This window comes from Leuresthes tenuis, unplaced genomic scaffold (genome assembly GCF_036924035.1).
Source record: "Leuresthes tenuis unplaced genomic scaffold, fLeuTen1.0.hap1 SCAF_16, whole genome shotgun sequence".
NCBI lineage: Eukaryota > Metazoa > Chordata > Actinopteri > Atheriniformes > Atherinopsidae > Leuresthes > Leuresthes tenuis.
The window spans coordinates 15,875,845-15,892,047 of NW_027325370.1; the positions used below are offsets into that span (position 1 = coordinate 15,875,845).

At 40.1% G+C, this 16,203-nt stretch overlaps 1 protein-coding gene across 5 annotated transcripts in view; it reads left to right on the forward strand.

Annotated features, from left to right (window-relative positions):
- The window catches only part of LOC140271456 (histone deacetylase 7-like), a 167,780-nt gene that overhangs the window by 37,111 nt on the left and 114,466 nt on the right, over positions 1–16,203 (forward strand). For 4 of the 5 annotated variants that reach the window (XR_011907848.1, XM_072366685.1, XM_072366686.1 and 1 more), the window contains 19 exons: positions 515–705; positions 808–898; positions 1,598–1,718; positions 1,855–1,955; positions 2,835–2,957; positions 3,113–3,222; positions 3,943–4,044; positions 4,615–4,783; positions 6,050–6,258; positions 6,694–6,897; positions 7,474–7,705; positions 9,745–9,878; positions 10,861–10,981; positions 11,103–11,152; positions 11,676–11,783; positions 13,115–13,170; positions 14,395–14,482; positions 14,607–14,726; positions 14,816–14,913. Coding sequence is in view for 4 of the 5 variants with exons in the window: in XM_072366683.1 (XP_072222784.1) it covers positions 515–705; positions 808–898; positions 1,598–1,718; positions 1,855–1,955; positions 2,835–2,957; positions 3,113–3,222; positions 3,943–4,044; positions 4,615–4,783; positions 6,050–6,258; positions 6,694–6,897; positions 7,474–7,705; positions 9,745–9,878; positions 10,861–10,981; positions 11,103–11,152; positions 11,676–11,783; positions 13,115–13,170; positions 14,395–14,482; positions 14,607–14,726; positions 14,816–14,913 (2,428 nt within the window). In the remaining variant the exon portion in view is untranslated. The remainder of the gene's footprint in view (positions 1–514; positions 706–807; positions 899–1,597; positions 1,719–1,854; positions 1,956–2,834; positions 2,958–3,112; positions 3,223–3,942; positions 4,045–4,614; positions 4,784–6,049; positions 6,259–6,693; positions 6,898–7,473; positions 7,706–9,744; positions 9,879–10,860; positions 10,982–11,102; positions 11,153–11,675; positions 11,784–13,114; positions 13,171–14,394; positions 14,483–14,606; positions 14,727–14,815; positions 14,914–16,203) is intronic. The other variant, XM_072366684.1, reaches the window with a different exon arrangement.

The following is a 16,203-nucleotide window of genomic DNA, read 5'->3' on the forward strand; positions in this document are numbered from 1 at the left end:
ATATCTGAAAAATGGGTAAACTCTGGCCAGAAGTGTTTTCTTCGCTGATTACTGCTTAAATGAAGACCATTTTAAAAGCTAACAAAAGACTTAACTCATTTTTAGCCCATAGCCGAGTCATGTGAGAAGCAAATATGTCCATGCAATGTTTACCTGTGTACAACAAGGCCCTCTCAAACCTCATTGGACCTGTACTATTCTAATAAGAGGTAAAACAAACCACAAATTATAAATCATGGTCATTGCTCACAGACATCTGTTTATAGAGATTGTCTCCTGTCAAATTTTTGTTTAAACGCTCCAAATAATATGTACCAACAACATGTAGAAAGTTTATATTTTACACTTCATGCAGGTAGTGGATTGTCTTCATATCTGTAATGAGTTAATTTCCAAAATAGTATTTTGGGCTGTAAAGTATGATTAAAATCATCAATTCAATCAGATGTTCTTAGGGCTGAAGAAAACTAACACCCTCCTTTCCCTTTGCTTTCTCTTGTTTCTCTTCTCCCAGATTCTTCAGTGGCAGTGCCGGCATCCTGCTTTGCTTTGTTTCCCATGGACCTCAGGGTGGGAGAGCGGGGAATGCGCCCTGGTTCCGACACGGCGCTTCTCACCCCGCTGCACCCACCTTTGCTCCTCACACCGTTCTCGCCCCAACCTCGCACCTCCTTTTCCCAGCAGCAGCTGCATCAGCAAATCCGGGTAAAGAAAAGGATCTTTGAAAACTTTTGCAAAAGAACAAGTGCGGTGTTGATTAGCTTTCTGTGTGTTGCTGTAACATGTGTGTGTGTTTGATGGGGACAGTTTAATATGGAGCAGAGGAGGCGAGAGCAGGAACACCACGAGAAACAACACGAGTTGCAGCAACTAAAACACAAAGACAAAAGTCAACAGAGTAAGTACATTTGCATGCATACACTCACTAAACTTCAACTACACTAACATGTTACTACATGTGTCAGTAACCATTTGAAGTAGCATTTCTTTCACTGAGCTTTATATGACACCTTTAAAAATAATTATGGCCCCAGAGAGTTATTTTTGGCTGGAGAGGAAAGTCCCTGCAATAGATGTGTAGCTTTGAACAGTGATAGACTGCGTCACTTCACTTCACTTTCAAAGTTGTTTGCTTTTAAATGAGTGCTAAATATAACCTGACAAGTGGAGCTACAACACTGGAGTTAAATATAGATTTGGGTCTGGGCACATAAAGTGACTGGATCAATATTGACACGATCTGTCCTAGCACCTGCTGTCACCTCCATTTGCACACATTAGCACACACATGCATGAGAATATCAGCAAGCATTCTCTCAAACAAACATGTGACTTTACAATGCTCCAGACAACAAATGCATCTACGCTCTCTCTCATGCCTGCATGTTTCCGAGTATTTCTCAAAACTGTTTGCAGCGTTGTGTCTGTTCTTTAGTTCGCGTTTTGTGTTCGTCACAAATTATGCTCTGCACAGATACGCAAACAAGCACTGCTTGTGCACACTGCGTCTCAGAACGATCCTTGCTGCTCCAATTATACTGTAGTTGTTGACGATTTCCTTCTATGTTTTTGATTAGCCGTTGTAACTGATTGACAGGTGCTGTCGCGAGTTCCCTGGTGAAACAGAAACTCCAGGAGGTGATTCTTAAGAAACAGAAACAGGCTGCACTGGAAAGAACAAACTCTAACTCCCTGACTGCACATCCTGTACCATACAGGTGACACAGCATGCACTGAAACAAACACCAAAAAGGAAGATATCAAAATACTAAATAAGTATCGGCTAAATATTTGTCACAGTACATGTGACGTCAGCCTAAAGGTTGTGTATATGTGTGTGTCGTGTTTTCCCAGAAAGCTGGGCCCAGACCCCAGCGTATCCTCCCGGCCTCTGGTCTCATCTCCATCACAGCCTCCGTGTGAGGGCTCAGAGGGGACACCGCTGCGCAGAGCAGGTAAAACACACGTCGACTTTACACCGAAGCGGGGGTCAAGCTCTATGATTTTATATGCTCTTCAAAAATATGATGAATGAGTGAACTGAAATTAAGTTGCGTCTTATGTGTTGATTTTTCTTTCAACAACTCTGAAGTGTTTAGTTACAAATTGTGTCCTTCACAATAAAGTCAGAAGGGAAGATTCTTTTATTGTTCGATACTTCTGATCGCTACTTCGTGCCACTGTGATCGTATTTTGATGTAACAGCCCTTTAATGAATGGACTAAAAAGACCCCACCGGACCATCCAGTGTGTTGGTTGAAGTTACATTTAGCCGCACAGATTGCAAATTGAATTGCTGGGGGCCAAAGACAGAAAAGCACAAGTCTTTAATTTGTCCTTTCTGAATTACAGCATTAACATGGCAGTGAAATGTGTTCTGAAAGGACAAGGTCTGATGTGTTTGGATAATAAAAAGATTCTCATTTAAAGGCAGTGAAAACACAATGATTCTTATTGTCATACAGTTATACACTAATGAAAACATCGTTATGAATATTAAATTGCATTCTGTCAAAGGATTTTCCTTCCTGTTACACAGTGAAATGTAAAATTAATTAAACCTGATAAACTCTTTGTTGTATATTTTATGGTTAGTCTTTCATTCTCTTGAAATCTGTACGTTTTCTTTTCCAAATTCCAACTCGCAGGGTATTTCTATTGGTTCTTTATTGGTAACACTTGTGTTTTCTTAATTGCGACGAGTCGAAATGTCTGCTGCGAACACTTGAAACTACTTCCATGTTTTTCGGTATTACAGCCAGCAGTAGCAGCGGGTAAAGGGTTTGCACATGATCAGAATGAGTAACATTTCGCACGTTGCTTTACTTTGTCAGCTTCTGAGCCAAACCTGAAGGTGAAGCACAAGCTGAAGAAACACCTGAACACCCGCAAAAGTCCACTCACCCGCAAAGAGAGTGCCCCACCCACCATCAAACACAGAGTTCCAGAAACACTGGGTAATCTCACGCCTCAGAAACAAAGTAATGAATGACAGTCATGCATTGTTGTTGCTTTAATCAGTGAGTGTTTAAGGATTTGCCGATGTTATAACTTACATTTTAACTTGCGCTTGATCATATCCCCAAACTCACTCAAGTATGTGTTTCACCAGACTCTTCCCCCAGCAGCAGCAGCACTCCAGTCTCTGGATGTAGTTCTCCTAATGATAGCCTGCCAACTGAGAATGGACTGCTGCCATCTGCAGGCGGCCTTTCGCATGAGGTTAGCAACGAAACTAAACTCCAAATATTCATAAATAAAATAATCTAAAACAACTGCTATAATGCAGAATAATGTTTACACGACTGTCACTAAGATTAAGTACATAAGATAAAGTAAGATAAACCCTAACATGCATAACATACAGAGAAGTGTAGAAGGCTAAACACAACACATCCCCCTTTTGGTTTTTGAGAGACATTCTTTTGTCTTAAAGATAGGAAAAATAAGAGCTGCTTCAAAAACATTGACTTTGACGAGATGTTGAGTAATGACATGTTTAAAGCAATGACACAAGAGCATGGCAGCTCTGTTTGTCAGCTGTTTATGCATAATTCATTTAATCACAGAAAGTCAGAGCAGCCCAACCTCGGTCACACCTGCTGTGGATGTCTGACTCATCATTGCACAGAGCCAAGTGTGAGCCTGGAATAAAACACTGAACTTATTTTTCTTTAGACTACACTGCTTTAGAATACTGAAGAACAACAATTTGTAAAGCACTAGAAATTGTTGTGAGAGTATAGAAAAACTGTAGCTACAGCGGAGAAAAGTAACGTTGAAGTCTTAGTTATGGGATGAATAACGGACGTTAGTTAAATGCTGTTTCTGTTGAACTCTTTTATGCAGAATGCATGTTAAACATTTGACTTAAGTACAGTTCAATGCGCATTTCATCGCATATTAATTTCATTTAACGGTAATTATGTTTGGCATTTCCAGGCCCAGAAGCTGCTGCTCAGAGACGGCACTCTGGCTAACTTCACCATCCAGAGTTCCTCCACTCTGCCCACCATCACACTGGGACTGCCAGCCAACTCAAGGGTAAACACTCTGTTGCATCTCGATGACTCTTTTATTTTGGAGAAAAGAGGGTATTTTCTGCCAGTCATTTTAACGATCAAGTGGCAATGACGTGCTTCATTTGAATACAGTGAAGAATTTTTGGGATATAAAGGAATATACTACATTTGAACTGAGATTCAAGAGTTTTTTTTTTACGTCTTTGTAGTTGCAGTGTCTGTGCTGTACAGTTTATAGAGAGTAAAAGTGATATTTAAAATCTTAGTGAAATAGATTTATGAATAAAAAGAAATTTTAAAAAAAATCTAACAGCTCTGACATCCTGTTTTTAAGCAGGAAGTACATCAGTTAAAGGAAGCATAGTGCACTTAAAATGCTGTTTCATGGTGACAGTGATGCTGTTGGGTTTTTGATATCTCTATGGTGAAATTTTAGTGGTGTGAAAGCTTTTTTTTTTTACTAATCATGTCATCTTGACCCGTTTTGTCAACACACTTCTGCGTACTGTTTCTTCATATGTTGTTGGTTTGTAATTTAGTCTGTGGTCAAATTTGTACTTGTATTTACAATATTGTTCATCTGTGTTTGCAGGCTGAAGGAGAGCTGTCCTCCCTGAAAGTCGGCCGGGTTCCTTTGGTTACTCCAGGGGGCTCGCAAGTCTTCCTCCCCCTCAGAGAAGATCAAGCTGGACAATTGAACCCTCACTTGCCTGTGATCATCCTGGAACCATCTGGACTGGTACACACTCCGCTTCTTACTGGTGAGACACACTCACATTGACACTTGCACTTCACTTATACACATTTGGTGTACGTGCACTCGTCAAAATTGCAAACCTTAAGTCTTACAGGTAGAATTAAGTTAAATGAACTATTTCAGTCTTAGACTACATGTCAAATCGGGCAAAGGTTTTCAAAAGTTCCTCCCTGAAATACTATCATACGGCTTTGGTGCAGATTTGATGTTGTTCTGAAAGGATTAGTGGATTGGGGGCGATCTGTTCCATTTACCTCGTGTAAAATGCATTGGTAAGTCTGCGGAGTCGCTCTAGATAAATTTGATTGGGACTGTTTCTTCAATCATTCGATCAGTTGGAGCATATCCACCGCTGACTCCCCCACAGTCACCTGTACAGTGAGCACCCTGTATATTTTTTGTAAATAATGGCTTGGGGATGATTTGGAAAGTGATCATAGATGCTTTAAATGAAAACTCCTTGTTTCACTGCTTGTGTGGTACAAAGTGTGGAAGTGTTCATGCTGTCTATTGTATAGTTCTGTGGTAAAATCCAAACTAGATTTGAATGAAATTTCTTCTCCCTCTTTTTTAAATTTTTTTATTGACTGGATTGGATTGAACTGACTCAATTGTGTGTAAATTCAGGGAACTGGACAGGACATTGTACACTCAAACTATTTTCAGATACTACACCAAGTTGACCTGAACTGTGTTCTTGTTTGTTGTGCTTTGTTCAATGTAAAGTTGCTGCTGTGGCCTTGACAATTAAAAGATTCTGTTTCTGGGTGTTTGACTGTTGTCAGACTTTACTGTGAGTGGCACCCCGCCAGATGTTATTAAACCGCTGCAACATTCAGTAACTGATTTTCTTTGAAAATTGTGCGCACTGTAAAGGTCAATCCTCTATGCAAAACATGTCCTAGATATTTACAAGTCAAGTCGACACATGCACATTTGTCAACCTTTGAAGCAGTGGCATGATTTTTGATTTTAGTCATGTGAATGCCAGAGCACCACCCAGTGGTTATCTTTATTATGCACATTTTAGTTTCAGTCTGCACCCTTTGAATTATGATTTCTTCAATCCACTTTTTTATTTTAGTGTTGTTACTATTTTGACAAAACAATGGTCTTACATGCACTATGAATCCTCTACATCTCCATTTACCAGACAGTAGAAAGTCATGTCACATGATAATAGCTGTTTGGTGGTATGTCTGCATTCATGTCATTCTGTCTCTGCTCACTTAAATACATTTCTCTGCTCCTCATCCACCCTGTCTCTCAGCAGTTCCGGGCCTGGACTCTGTTCCGCTACCATTTGCGCCGCAGTTGGACCACTTGTCACCAGGAGGTGTTCAGACCCACAAGCCCCTAAGCAGGACACGCTCGGAGCCCCTTCCCCAAAGCCCCCGCGCCCTCCACACACATCTCATGCAACAGCAGCACAACACACAACTACTGGAGAGGCTCAAACAGCAGACACACCTGGGCAAGGTATTATACGCTCTTCACATATGGCTTTTAAGAAGTTCCACATTTTCCTTAGTTCAGATCAAATCTGCCTGTCAACCTCTTGTATTTATGCATTTTTTTTTAACTGTGAGGTGAGGCTTAACTGGGAATTTTGAAACTATTTGCTGACATAAAGATATACCTTGAGATTACCACAGAGATGTCCTTCCCCATGAGATAGCCTCACCAGCTACCACTTATGACCCTAAAGTTCCCCGAACATGCTAAATCCCTTTTATCAAGGTTAAGCTTGAGAAAAATACCTGTTTTTATCATCAACACCCACATCAACAATGCACCTTGTAAGTTCCTCTGTTTGGGTTTCTGGTAAAGTTTTGAAAAAGTGTTCTAAAATTCTCAATATAAATCTTCATTTTGTGTGTGTGTGTGTGTGTGTGTGTGTGTGTGTGTGTAAAGCTGATGTCTAAGTCCAGCGAGAAGCCCAGACTGCATCAGATCCCTTCTGAGGACATGGACTCTGAGGACGGCGGTGGGGTCTCACCCACTGAGTCGACCTATCACAGCAGAATGAGGGCGGAGTCACTGAGGGAGGCAGAACCAACAGCATCTAAGACCCACGAGGAGCAAATAAACCTGCAACACGCACTCATACTCAACCAGGTTTGGAAACACTGGGCAATTTCACAAATGACACACACTTTAAGACACATACACACTGAAGAAGCAGATGGATCGGTGTACTATAACTACACTGCTGTTCTTCTTCAGTCCTGTAGATGGTGGCCTAACTCTTGCACTAACATGATTCTAGTTGGGGCTTCATTGTTTTGTCTTTTGACAGGAAATTGTTTGAATGAAGTGGTCATTTCAGCATAATGAACTGTCAGGGTGTAATTACTATAGGCTTAGCCATTAGTCTTTAGCGGATTTGTTATTCAAAGATCAGACAAACCACATGGTCAGGAGTCCAGCTGTGTCAGAAGATAAAACATCCAATACTCAATACTAACAGACACAAATAGCTTCTTATGGTACAAGTCGTGAAAGAAAAGGTTTTTGTTTCATTTACATTAGGCTGCAGTAAGTTCTGTGGTTGACAGTGCATTTTGATGGCTAACCAATCTCTTTGGATTTGTTTTTCTTTAAAGCTGGTCTTTGTGTTATCAAAACATATTAAAATTTTATCTGAAGTTTATCATTGACTTGATGTTGCTCTTTGATTACCACTCTTCATAGTCGTTGCTGTGGGAGCAGCAGAAGCAGCTGCAGCAGCTGCATCGACAAATGGAGACCCTGGGAGTGCCCGTGTTGCGCGGTGGCACCGGCGGTGGGGCTGGTTATGGTTTGGGTGTCCATCGCCCCCTGTCACGCACACAGTCTTCTCCAGCCTCCACCTCACTCACTCTGCCTGAGAAACCCCTGAGCTTGACTGCTCAGGACACCAGCAGCAAACCACGCTTCACCACCGGTGAGTCTGACATGTTTTATGCGTTTTAATTTTCTCGACTATGCTTTGCATAAAGGCTGCCTCAGTGGCTGCGGTCTTGAGAATCATGACCATTTAAGTGCAACCGGCCCTTTTTCAGTTCTGCCAAGTAGCAACCCAAGAGTACCCATAGACATAATGACAAATAAGCAGCCAAAAAATAACTAATATTGAACTTTCTAGCATTTACCACTGCGTACTGACCAGAGGGAACGATTGTCTCAGATTCAAGGTTATGTGCACATAAGAAGCACTTTTACGATCACTTTGCTTTTTTTAGATTTTTAAGTTGAAATAAAGCTAAACATAGAAAAAGAAGAACAACACGGTAAGATTTTACTTTTCAAAAGGTTTGGATCAAAATGAAGGAATATCGATTTACTTGCTTTGTCGTCAGTGTTGAACAATTTCCAACCAAAATATTTTTTTTTTCATTATTTTTATTTTTTACAAATGCATCTTTTTCTATGCAAGTTGGCCTCAAATCTGCATAGAAACAGTTTGTGGACACAAACTGTCATTCAAAACAAACCTTTTGAATGACTTAATCTTTTTTAAATGTTTAGTTTTTTGCCTGCTGCATCTAATCCTGAGACTTTTTACACGTTTGCACTTAAATGTAAAGTTACCGCCCAATTATTCCAAGAAATAGTGGCGTCAGGATTTGCTGTGGAGATCACTGCTGAATAACGTAGAATTCACTTTCAGTGTCGCTGGAGGGCGACAGAAGGGTGGGGCAGTTTTCTCTGTTTTCTTACTGCTTTACCCGCACATCAGCTGTTAAATGATTTGCCAGTGCTGTCAAAAAGTTGCATGTATAGTGTAAACTTTAGACTGCAGGGGGAGATCCGACATGAGAGTGTACAGCCTTTGGCCTGTCTTTTTATTACAGTAAAACAAGTATTTGGCCCTGTGTATATATACAGTTGCTCGTCACTGTAAAACTTGTGTTATTCTGGCTTTGTTCTACATTTCTGCATGAATGGAAATTTATATTTAACGCTGTTGTGGGGGATAAAAATGTTGTGTGTACTTTTATTCGTTTATTTATTTTCAACAATTTTTAAAAATGTCAAAGTATGTGTGGACCAGGTCTTGGATGAGGAGATTTACATTATTTTCATGTCAGAAGTCTCTACTGACTTGACACCAAACTTATTGATCATGTGCATAAATTTAGATCTTTTGTTAACACTAACAATTCATAGTATGGAGTTTGAGTAACTGAGTCTCCCCCCTGATTTTTGCTTTTAGGCTAAGCAGAGCTAATTACCTGTGTCTTATGTAGTGCTCATCATAAGATTAGTATCAATCCTCTCATCTAAGTGTCAAAGAAAACAGATAAATGCATTTCCCAAATACAACTGCTTTTCTGTTAAAGCTTCCCTATACATCCAACATTCAATATCTCTGTTAATTAAAGAAAAATGTTAGATTATCTGTCCGTGTCCTTCTGAGGCAGCAGTTATTCTGACAGTTTGTGACTTTTAATAAGGCCAGCACACAGCCACTGCTCTTCACTGCCTCTAAAAGCAGCTAAGAGTTTAATTGTCTAACTGTTCTCATTTAACTGATCCCTATTATTTAAGTATTTACTTTGTTTCTTAGCTGGTATTTAACCCTGACTAAGTGGATTTAACAAGTGCGGTGAGCACTTTAAGCCCTGATACAATTTAGACAGGGAAGTTATTTAAAGAAAAAATAACTATAAAAAGTTTGCCACCTTTGTAGCTGTCATGAACAAAAAAAAATGACCTTTGGAGACCACAAACAACCTGTAAACACGTCTGAGGGTCTATTTACACTGACTGTTAACCACATCTTGATTGGCTTCTTCTTTCAGGCTTGAGGGTTGAATAAATTTAGATGAAAATTAAATTAAGCTGCTCTCAGCCATAACTTGGTAGGTTTTATAAGGCTTTTGGCTTCTAGTTTGTATGTTCCGAAAATCATGAGTTTTTACATTTATCAGAATTGGTGTGTAATGTCTGTGTGTTGCATGTGTGTGTGTGTGCACGCAGGTCTGGTGTATGACTCTCAAATGCTAAAACACCAGTGCACATGTGGAGACAACAGCAGTCACCCCGAACATGCTGGGAGAATACAGAGCATCTGGTCCCGCCTACAGGAGAGAGGCCTGAGAGGACAGTGCGAGGTACAACACACACATACACACACCGAGAATAGTCTTGTTATCGATGTTTCTGAGTAGGTGCAGACACTGATTTAGATGAGCCACATGTCTATGACTCCTTATTTACCGTAAATTCCGTACTATTAGCCGCTACTTTTTTCCCAGGCTTTGAGCACCGCAGCTTATAATACGGTGCGGCTAAAGTGTTTTTTTTTCTCTTTTTTTTTTTTTTTCATGCCGCCAAAAACATTTTGCCTCGTAACATTAGACCAATAAAATTAACGAACAGTTCACAGTGGTCCAATGAAATTGTACGATAAATCAAACACACTTATGCTACTAAATGATTGTAAATCGGTCATTTGTACTCACCCTCAACATGGAAAACAAATGAAGAAACGCATATGATGCAGCTTTTGAATTAAAGGCGAGATGAGATTGTGAGAACGACAACGAAGAGACTGAAGTTCTGAGGCTGTTCAATTCGGACACTGAAGAAGCTGACTTTGATGGTTTTAGTGTGCAGGAGGAAGATGAAGAAGGCGATCAATGACTTTTCCTGGGAGGCTACTGTTTTTGTTTTTTTTACCAGCCGTGTTACAGGCACTGTTCGGGGAAAAAAAGCATTTACGCCACGTATTTGTGCGTTACCGATAGGTGTTTAAGTCAAAACCATCTGTGTTACAGGCACTGTTTGGGGAAAAAAAGCATTTGCAGTATGTATTTGTTTATGTTATCATATGCATTTAATTAAAAGTTTAAAAATCCTCGGCTCATAATCCGGTGCGGCCTACACAAGTACAAAATGGATTTTCTTTTTAAAATTAGAGGGTGCGGCTTATATTCAGGTACGCTCCATCTTCTGGAATTTACGGTAATCTCATATCTCTGGCCCTTCAGGGTACCACATACAGTAGTTGTGTAAGATATCTTTCAACAGAAGTTTTTATATGTGAGAAAAGTCAATTAGATTGATCTTTCTTTTTTCTTTTTGTCCATACAGAGTATTCGTGGTCGTAAAGCCACTCTGGAGGAGCTGCAGTCTGTCCATACAGAGCGCCACGTGTTGCTATATGGCACCAACCCGTTGAACAGGCTCAAACTGGACAACCGCAAGCTGGCTGGTAAATTGTTTTAAATATTTTTCATATTTAAGTTTATTTTTAAAAAGTCAACAGGAAGCACTCCTTGGAATATGTGAAAATGTTGCTTAAAATTCACATTTTTTTTTTAATTTTGTTTTAGGAATCCTCTCTCAAAGGATGTTCACGATGTTACCATGTGGGGGTGTAGGGGTAAGAGAAAACATACATCTTTTAATTAAAACCATACAATATGCCATAAGCAATGCACAGATGAGACATGACATTGTTTCAAATAGCACAACAAAGACTCGCAAAGGAAATTTGCATGAAGACTGAAATACAGACAGGATATTAAAGAGGAATAGAAAGAGGGCTCAGCACAGTGCTGACGTTTGCCTGACGGTCTGTGTTGAACCATGACAAGTCAGACTAATGAGAACAACATGGCCACGACCAGGGATGAAAGAAATGCCTTCGATTTCATTGTGCGAGCCAGATGGACATTCAGGACAAACAAAGGAGAGGAAAAACAGAATTTTGGGGGGGGTGGGGGGGGGATTGAAATTGTGAATGTCAGAGTAAAAGTGACACTGTATCATTTCCATGCACAAATCGTCTCTTCAAATGTTTTATTTCAAAGCTAACCAAGGCCAATTCAGTATGCAATGCCACATGTTATGGGTGAGTGTTGAAAGCTTCCTTTTGATTCTGCCATGTTTCCTTTGATTGACAGGTTGATAATGACACCATCTGGAATGAGTCACACACCTCCACGGCATCACGCATGGCGGCAGGCAGCGTCGTTGAGCTGTCGTTCAGGGTGGCCAAAGGAGAACTTAAGGTGAGAAACTGAACTCAGAAGTCATTTAACATTACGTAGTCAAGCATCAATGAGAAAACCACAGCAGACATCTAGCTCTCAATTTTTTAATTTTTTAATTTTTTGATTCACCTGCCCTATTTGCAGTAAAGTTGGATGTTATCATCAGCTTCAAGGCGCTGGAGTCACTTACGAAATTCATACTCGGTATACATGGTTTGCTGGAGGTTGGAATATAGTTGCCTTATTGTAATGCATGACTGTGATGATTTCAGTAAGGCAGAACGAATGCTAGGAGGAAACATTATACTGTACGTGCACATTCAAGTAAGTTTAGAACTTTAAGCTCATACCCGCCGCGCACACAAGTTTACCGCTTTTCAGGCACTGGATTGTGAGCCAGAATCAAATTTGAGAACTCAAATGTTTTTGCACTCTGCTTTTGGCAGCGGCGTGTTCTTATAAGTCAACTGCAAGGTTCGGGGAGAACTGTCAGCTGAGAATACAGCAATACTCTAGCCTTTTAGAGCTACAAAGCCATGCGTTTTATAGGTTTTCCCATCTATTCATGACCAAAATGGTCTTCCTTTTTCTCCTCTCAATGATTAAAAGCCTGGGACAGCTGCATCATTCCAATTGGATGTACATATTCATATGATTAGTTGAAATAATTTGGTGCCAGCAGAATGTCCAGTTCAGCATGTATTGCCCTACCCAGAAACCACAGGTAAATACACATTAAATGAAATGAGGAAAACAGAGAAGGAAAAGCAGGAATAAATCATCTTCATGTTTAGTCCGAACTGGGCGGCGATGGCTTTACAACTGCTATACAGCATTATAGCCACAGTGCAACCACAAGACAAGCTCCACTCCACAAACTATACATACTGTTGGCATTTAACACCATGCATACTAATTTTCAACATAACATGATAGTTATCTTGACTTTTGTTGCAAGGATTGAATATTCTTTGAAATGAATGTGTCAGGACTGATTCACCTCACAGAGACATCATATGGTATGCTTTTTTGAGCCAAGCACCTAAATTATGAAGTTGGTTTTTTTTTTTTTTTTTCTGGGCTCAAAAATCAAAGTAAATCACTTTTAAACCATATGAACGGCAGATTTTAAGTATTATTTGATCAAAGAGCAGAAAACTACTCTACAGCTACAGTTATGTAAGCAAACTTTGTGCAATCCAGGAAAAAAAAAAAAAAAAAAACTCGTCTCGTCTAGATACATGACAGGTTTGATTATGGCAGAAATATGGTTGTTTATTTAAAGTTTGATTAAAGCTCGTTTCGTTCAAGTGAGACGCAGATAAACAATGTCTTTCTCTTCTGCGCAGAACGGTTTTGCTGTGGTCAGACCGCCAGGGCATCACGCAGACCCCTCCATTCCAATGTAAGTCCGCATGTGCGTTTGTTTCAGGCTCTTGCTCAGTCCGGCCGGTTTCACCGTCCCGTCTGCAGCTTCACCGCCGAGGACGTTGATAGAACGTTCATCTTGCGATTCATCCTGGGCACACGATGAAATTGTCCAAAACAATTCCACATGATAGTTTTTGAATGAACTAAATGCAAAATGAAGTGCGAAACTAAAGAAGGAACATCATTATTGATAAAATCTATGATGTATGGTTACCATTGAAAACATAACCAGTTCTTTGCTGTGTGTGTGTGTGTGTTTTGAACTTCATGGGAATGTGAAGTTTTATAGAGTCAAAGTGTAAGAGCGCAGTCTGACTTTTTCTGTTGATGTGACTCGTATGCAAATTTTTCCAGGCCTGCGAGTTCACCAAAATCCAATTGTTAATTACGATTTTTAAGCCTTGTGTGTGTGTGTGTGTGAGATAAGATGTACATCTGATATGTGGCTAGGTCATGTGAATGAGGATCCTCTGTTGGGATTCCTTGGTGCTTTTCTCTGATACAGTACACGTGCGCTGAGCTTTGTCGACATGAACCTGCAAATTTCCAACAGCCCTGCTATGGACAGGCACTAAAACAGCAAAAGCGAACCATCTAGCTTTCTTGTCCCTCTCGTTTGCCGTCCTCTTCAGCTAAATGTCACCCGCTAACTTTCTACAATAGCGCCTACTTCAAAATAGTTGATGTGTCTCAATTTAATCTCCAAAGCGGTGTCACAATTATGACGTTTGATCTTGTTGTCGTTGATGCAAACGACACACGCAAAAATATCTTTTATCCGGTTTTATCCATTTGAGTTGAGCAATTGGTGGTAATGTGAAAGTATGTGAAGTTTACCATTGCAGAGCAGTTGTTTGAGCTTCTTAACACCAGATTGGACTTTACTTTACTTGTCATTATCATTTTCCCTTCACGTCCTCATAGTTTTGCATTGTTGAAATTGTTTTAAGAGTAATGTGCATCAGAGTTAATGTTATCATCGAGAGCATGAGGGAAGCATAGAAAAAAAGCTTTTGAAAACCCTGTAGATGTTACATATGGCCAAAAATCTGTGAAAAAAAGAAACAAAGCCTTCTATAGTTCCCATAACTGAACCGACAAAAAGAAAAAAAAAATCCAGGGCCTCTTTGTTCCAATTAGAACTTTTTTCATGCTTGTCTTTAAAAGTTAAAATTTGTGTCTTTCTCTCTGCCAACAGGGGTTTCTGTTACTTTAATTCTGTGGCGATAGCTGCCAAGCAGCTCCAGCACAGGCTCAACGTCAGCAAGATCCTGATTGTTGACTGGGTAAGCTGTTTTGTTCACTGTTACTGTTGTTTATACTGAAAGATCTTACGAGGGATGTTTGATCGTAACTTTATCTCCAGGCTAATTGTTGTCTTTATATACATTCCCTCATCCCAACTATTAGGACGTTCACCATGGTAATGGAACCCAGGAAGTGTTTTACAATGACCCCAGCGTCCTCTACATCTCTCTTCATCGCTACGATGACGGAAACTTCTTCCCTGGCAGTGGGTCACCAGCTGAGGTGGGTGAAATCATGGGAACTATGTAACCCTATTGCGAGCTGTAGCACCACAGGTATTATGTCGGTTCTAATTATTTCGTTGGGTTTAGGTTGGCTCTGGAGCTGGGAAGGGCTTCAATGTGAATGTGGCATTTACGGGAGGACTGGACCCACCCATGGGAGATGCTGAATACCTCACTGCATTCAGGTAGCACTAACCTCTGCTCTGTTTCAGCAGAAACTACACAAACTTAAAAGATAAGACAACGCAGAGAGGAGAAATTTCATGTGTTGAGATATGATTTCCACAGAGCATTTATCAAAAGATTCTCACAATCTTCTACTGAATGCAGTTTCTCTTTGTGCTGCACCCTTTAAAAGAAGTATCTGTATGCAATGCTCTGCATTACAAATTACACTCAAGATCTTTCTTTAATTCAACTTGTATAAGTTGTGCCTCTACATTTTGAACAAAATACTTTTGCCTCACTGTTGGTTCTCGAATTACATAAAAGTGAGTGACTTAAAACACTTCCATGAAGAACAGGGGCCAAAAAATAGATCCCGTCCATCTTTTAGAAGTTAGTTCAATCTGTATTGAGCAGACCAAAAAGATTTACTCAGCTCATTGCCTATAAAATCTCTTGCCACCTGTGTAGAAGTTTTTATTGATTAACATAAGGATAATCAGCAGAACTGTAATTGGACAATTTCTCCCATTTCCTTGACAATAAGCCACAACAAACACACTTAAGCTGATCAGAGTCTCGGCTCCATGTCGCCTCTGACGTACTTCTTGCGTAATTAATAATCCTTGTCATTTGGAGAGCATGTGTCTGGCTCTCCCTGTTTCAAACAACTTCAGATGTTTTACAGTAAATGCTCTCCAGGTCTTGTGTTTGACAGATTGCGGACTGTTACTTCCTGCTGGTGGGTTGGGTAATTGTCATTGGTGGGTGTTTAGCACCAATAAAGTTTCAGTCGTGTGGGCTTGTTGGTCGTCTGGTGCATCAGACCCCAAGGAAACTGTGGCAACCGCATGGTTACTGGAAAAGAGGCACGGTGGATAGAACTCAGACATAAGTGGGAGAACTGAGCACGCTTGGATTTGCTTACATGAACTACAAGCAAACATAATAGTTTTTTAAACATTCCTTCAAACTCTAATGGATGAGCCATGATTCTGAAACTGATGAAATTACAAAAAAAAAGCTGCACCTTCTGTAATGTTCTGTCTGAGCAGTTAGTTCTTGTCATTGAATGATCTCAGATTAATTCACCCAATCAGTTTAGTCCATGCAACGTCATTTATACACATCACGAAAACAACTGTAAATATGTAAGATGCACAACTGAAATCTGTATATCATGCCAAAATCCCAGGATCCCAGGTGTTGACCTTTGTTTGGAAATTAGTTGATTTGCAGTCTAAGATTTTTTTTCTACTCTCCAGTTGCTAAAAAATATAGTTGGAACACCAACGTGTCAAAAACCCTTT